This window comes from Podarcis melisellensis (genome assembly GCF_964234715.1).
Source record: "Podarcis melisellensis genome assembly, chromosome: 9".
Classification (NCBI taxonomy): Eukaryota; Metazoa; Chordata; class Lepidosauria; order Squamata; family Lacertidae; genus Podarcis; species Podarcis melisellensis.
The window spans coordinates 30,546,877-30,550,731 of NC_138541.1; the positions used below are offsets into that span (position 1 = coordinate 30,546,877).

The following is a 3,855-nucleotide window of genomic DNA, read 5'->3' on the forward strand; positions in this document are numbered from 1 at the left end:
CCACAGCCATCAAAATATTTACAAGAAACAAAACAGAATTTAAAAATCCAATTAAACGGCACTAAATAAAAAAGCAAGTACCATTTTTAAAATCAGCTGTAGGGTAAAAGATAGTGGGAGTCATTCAACAGAACTTAAACTGCTTTCAAAGATATTATGGTGATTTTTCAAAATATGTTTTAAGCTCTTGTAGCAATTCAAAAGCAGAGAGGGTATGTGGAACTCTGAAGACAGTGCCAAGAAGGCTCTTCTTTAGCCTCAATGGCAAGTGTTTCAGCTGTCTCATAGTTGTCTTCAGGGCAGATGACAAATGACATTTAGTGTTTGTCCCCAATGTTTTGTTCATTTCTTTTTACAAGCTGAAGCCATGGAGGCTGCAGTCTACAGCCAAAAGCCAACAAGGTGATGTGGGGGAGACTTCTTCACCCTGTCGCCTTATGCCATTTATCTACTAAAAAGACTCTCCTCCCCGAAGGGGAGGGGAGGGGTTGTGGTCGGGGCTCGAGCTCCGGCTAGCAGGGGGCGGGGCCCCCTGCTGCCCACTCACCTGGCTGGCGCTCACGCCCCCTCGGTGGCCATCCAACCGGGGGCCACGGTGGGGGCTTGTTCAGCAGCATTTTGCTGCAGCGCCAGCCTTTCCCCGGCCTCATTCTTCCTTCCTTCGCCCCTCGCGAGTTACATCCTGCTTAAGAGGGGGGAAGCAGCCCTTTCGTGGAGGCCGGGGGTCCCATCATCCCAGTTCCAGGGGGGCCCCCGCAGCAGGGAACAGACGGTGAGGTAGTCTTGGGATTGGCCTTTTCCCCTATCAAGCTCGTCCCCCTTTGCAATCTTCTGTCTCTTTACCCGGATAAGGTTGCAGCTTCCTACCTCAGGGAAGGTTTTTCCAGTGGGTTTCGTATTCCCATAGCGGGTTCATTAATTGCGAAAGACTCACCCAATCAAAAATCAGTTAGAGAGAGACCGGAAGTTGCTGAAAGGAAGATAGCAAAAGAGGTCAGCGCTGGCAGGGTTGCAGGCCCCTTCGATAGCCCCCCCATACCAAATTTGCACATATCTCCGCTAGGCATTGTGCCAAAGAAGACCCCCGGTGAATTCAGGCTCATTCATAATCTGTCCTTCCCAAAGGGCGGCTCGGTCAACGACGCCATCCCGCCTGAGTTATGCACAGTGAAATACGCCACCTTCGATCAGGCAGTTAAGTTGATCCGCAGTTTCGGCCCCGGGGCGTTGTTGGCAAAGTGTGATATCGAATCGGCCTTCCGCCTCTTGCCAGTACATCCCGCTGATTTCCGGTTGTTGGGTTTTAAGTTTCAGGGAAAATACTATGTTGACAGGGCCATGCCGATGGGCTGCGCTGTTGCCTGTTCGGCGTTCGAAGCCTTCAGCACGTTCTTGGACTGGGCCCTGCGTTTCAGGGCAAATACCATTGGGGTCACGCATTACCTGGACGATTTCCTTTTCGTGGGCGGAGCCAACACGGGGGAGTGCGCTTCCTTGCTGGAGGCCTTCTCAGCCCTGGCCGAGGACCTTGGGGTCCCTCTCGCGGCGGAGAAAACGGAGGGACCAGCCACACGTTTAACTTACCTTGGCATTGAGCTGGATACAGTGGCCCAGTCATCCCGCTTACCTGGTGAAAAGATTGAAGCCCTTAAACAACTAATTCAGGACACTCTTAAGCTTAGGAAGATCACCCTTAGGCAAATTCAATCTCTATTGGGCCACTTTAACTTCGCGTGCAGGGTGGTGTCCCCCGGACGCCCCTTCTGTGCTCGCCTTGCCAGATTGTCAGTCGGTCTGAAACACCCCCTCCACAGGGTTCGCCTCCCCAGGTCGGTCAAAGCAGATCTCGAGGTCTGGACAGCCTTCTTGGAAAAATATAACAGGGTTTCTCTTTGGCAGGATGTTTTGAATCTATCATCCGACTTTCAGGTTCAATCGGACGCAGCGGGGTCTTTAGGTTTCGGTTTGTATTTCAAAGGGCGCTGGTGCGCACAACGCTGGCCCCCAGCATGGCAGGGTCAGGCCATCACGCGGGATCTCACCTTTCTCGAGTTCTTTCCAATAGTGGTGGCCGTGCACATCTGGACGGAGGAGTTCCGAGATCACCGAGTGTGCTTCAGGACCGACAACCTGGCGGTGGTGAACATTCTTGCCAGGCAGTCATCTCGGTCTGCGAGGGTCTCCTCCCTCCTGCGGGCGTTCGTCCTCCGTTGCCTTGAGTACAATATCTTATTTTCAGCCAAATTCGTACCAGGTGCCAATAATGATATAGCCGACGCCCTGTCTCGATTCCAGATACCTCGTTTCCGGTCGCTCGCACCTGGAGCACAACTGTTGCCCGAACCCTTTCCGGAGTACCTGTGGAACGTTGGAGACGCAAAGTGATACAGGGAGTATTAGCGTCCGTGGCACCTTCCACGCTCAGGTCCTATAGGAAGGCCTGGTGTGATTTCCTGGGTTTCAGGTTTGGGTTGTCTGGGCTGTCACATAGCACCCCCCCCCACCACTGATGACGTCCTGCAGTACCTGTCCCATCTGGATGACCTCGGACGTGCTACGAAAACCTTAAAGATCCACGTAGCAGCCATCAGCTTCTTTTCAAAGGCGACGTTTGCACAAGACCCATGTAGCGATTTTCTGATCCGTAGAGCCATCGAAGGTTGGGGCAGGTTGCAACCGCCCAGGACCGTGGGGCGTAAGCCTATTTCGTATGGATTGCTATCTCAGATACGTGTAAAGCTCAGGACAATTTGTTGGTCTAAGTATGAGGCACGGCTCTTCTCTGCGGCTTACGCTATAGCCTTTTTTGGTGCACTCAGAGTTGGGGAGGTTGTGTGCGAAGCCAGTGCGCGGGGTTCAACTCGCGGCCTCCTGTGGGGGGATGTACAGCTATCCGAATCTGCTGTGTCAGTACTAGTGCGTCAGTCCAAGACCGATCAGACAGGCAAGGGTGTCCTGCTCAAGCTCACGGCGTCGGCCCAGCAGGGCCCATGTCCGGTGAAGGACACGAGGCGGTATCTCCGCCTTAGACCAGTCGGCCCGGGACCGTTCCTGATACACGAGGATGGGTCGCCCCTGTTGAGGTACCAATTCACTAGGGTAATGCGCAAGGCTATTGAGGCTTGTGGCCTACCCCCCCATGAGTACGCTGCACATTCGTTCAGGATCGGGGCCGCCACCACGGCCGCGCACCTGGGGTTGCCGGCAGAAAGGATAAAAGAGTTGGGCCGGTGGAAATCCAATGCTTATAAGTCGTATATTTGCAACCTTGCGCCTACCCCTTAGTTTGCTTACCCTTCCTTTTGTTCTGTCTTTATTCCCAGCTATGCCCGGAAGAAACGTGTGGATTTGCGGTCACAGCATTGTTCATTGGGCCCGCGTGCGAGCGGTGAGCTGCGGCCTGGCACCCAACCTTGGTCTGCCACGTGATGTTCGAGTTTCCTGGTTTTCGAGAAGAGGATTGCGTTGGGAGGAACTGATGCCTTTGCTGAGGGAGAAAATAGCCATGCTCGGCTCTCCCGACATCCTGGTGATTCATTTAGGGGAGAATGACCTTGGCAACAAAAGGAGTGTGGACTTGCTGTCAAGCATAAAAAGAGACTTGGATGCATTTGCAGCCCTGTGTCCCAGAACAACAGTGTGCTGGTCCTCCTTCTTGAAGAGAACTGTGTGGCGCGGTGCGCAAGACTGTATGGCCATTGAAAGAACCAGGAAACTCGTAAATCAGGCGGTAGCCCGTTGGGTGCGCTTTATGGATGGCCGAGTGATTTACCATGACCGTATCCGGATTAGCGACAAAGCTTTATACCGGGAGGACGGTGTCCACCTATCAGATCTTGGGAATGACTTCTGGTT

The 3,855-nt window shown here is 53.3% G+C and overlaps 1 protein-coding gene across 1 annotated transcript; it reads left to right on the plus strand.

Moving 5' to 3' along the window:
• Positions 1-1,338: 1,338 nt before the first annotated feature.
• LOC309377242 (uncharacterized protein) lies at positions 1,339-3,458 on the plus strand (the record flags this gene model as incomplete). The annotated part of the gene is made up of 2 exons (XM_081924234.1): positions 1,339-2,464; positions 3,324-3,458. The coding sequence occupies one exon, from the start codon at positions 1,339-1,341 to the stop codon at positions 2,383-2,385; it is 1,047 nt and encodes a 348-aa protein (XP_081780360.1). The 3' UTR covers positions 2,386-2,464; positions 3,324-3,458.
• Between the last annotated feature and the right edge of the window lie 397 nt (positions 3,459-3,855).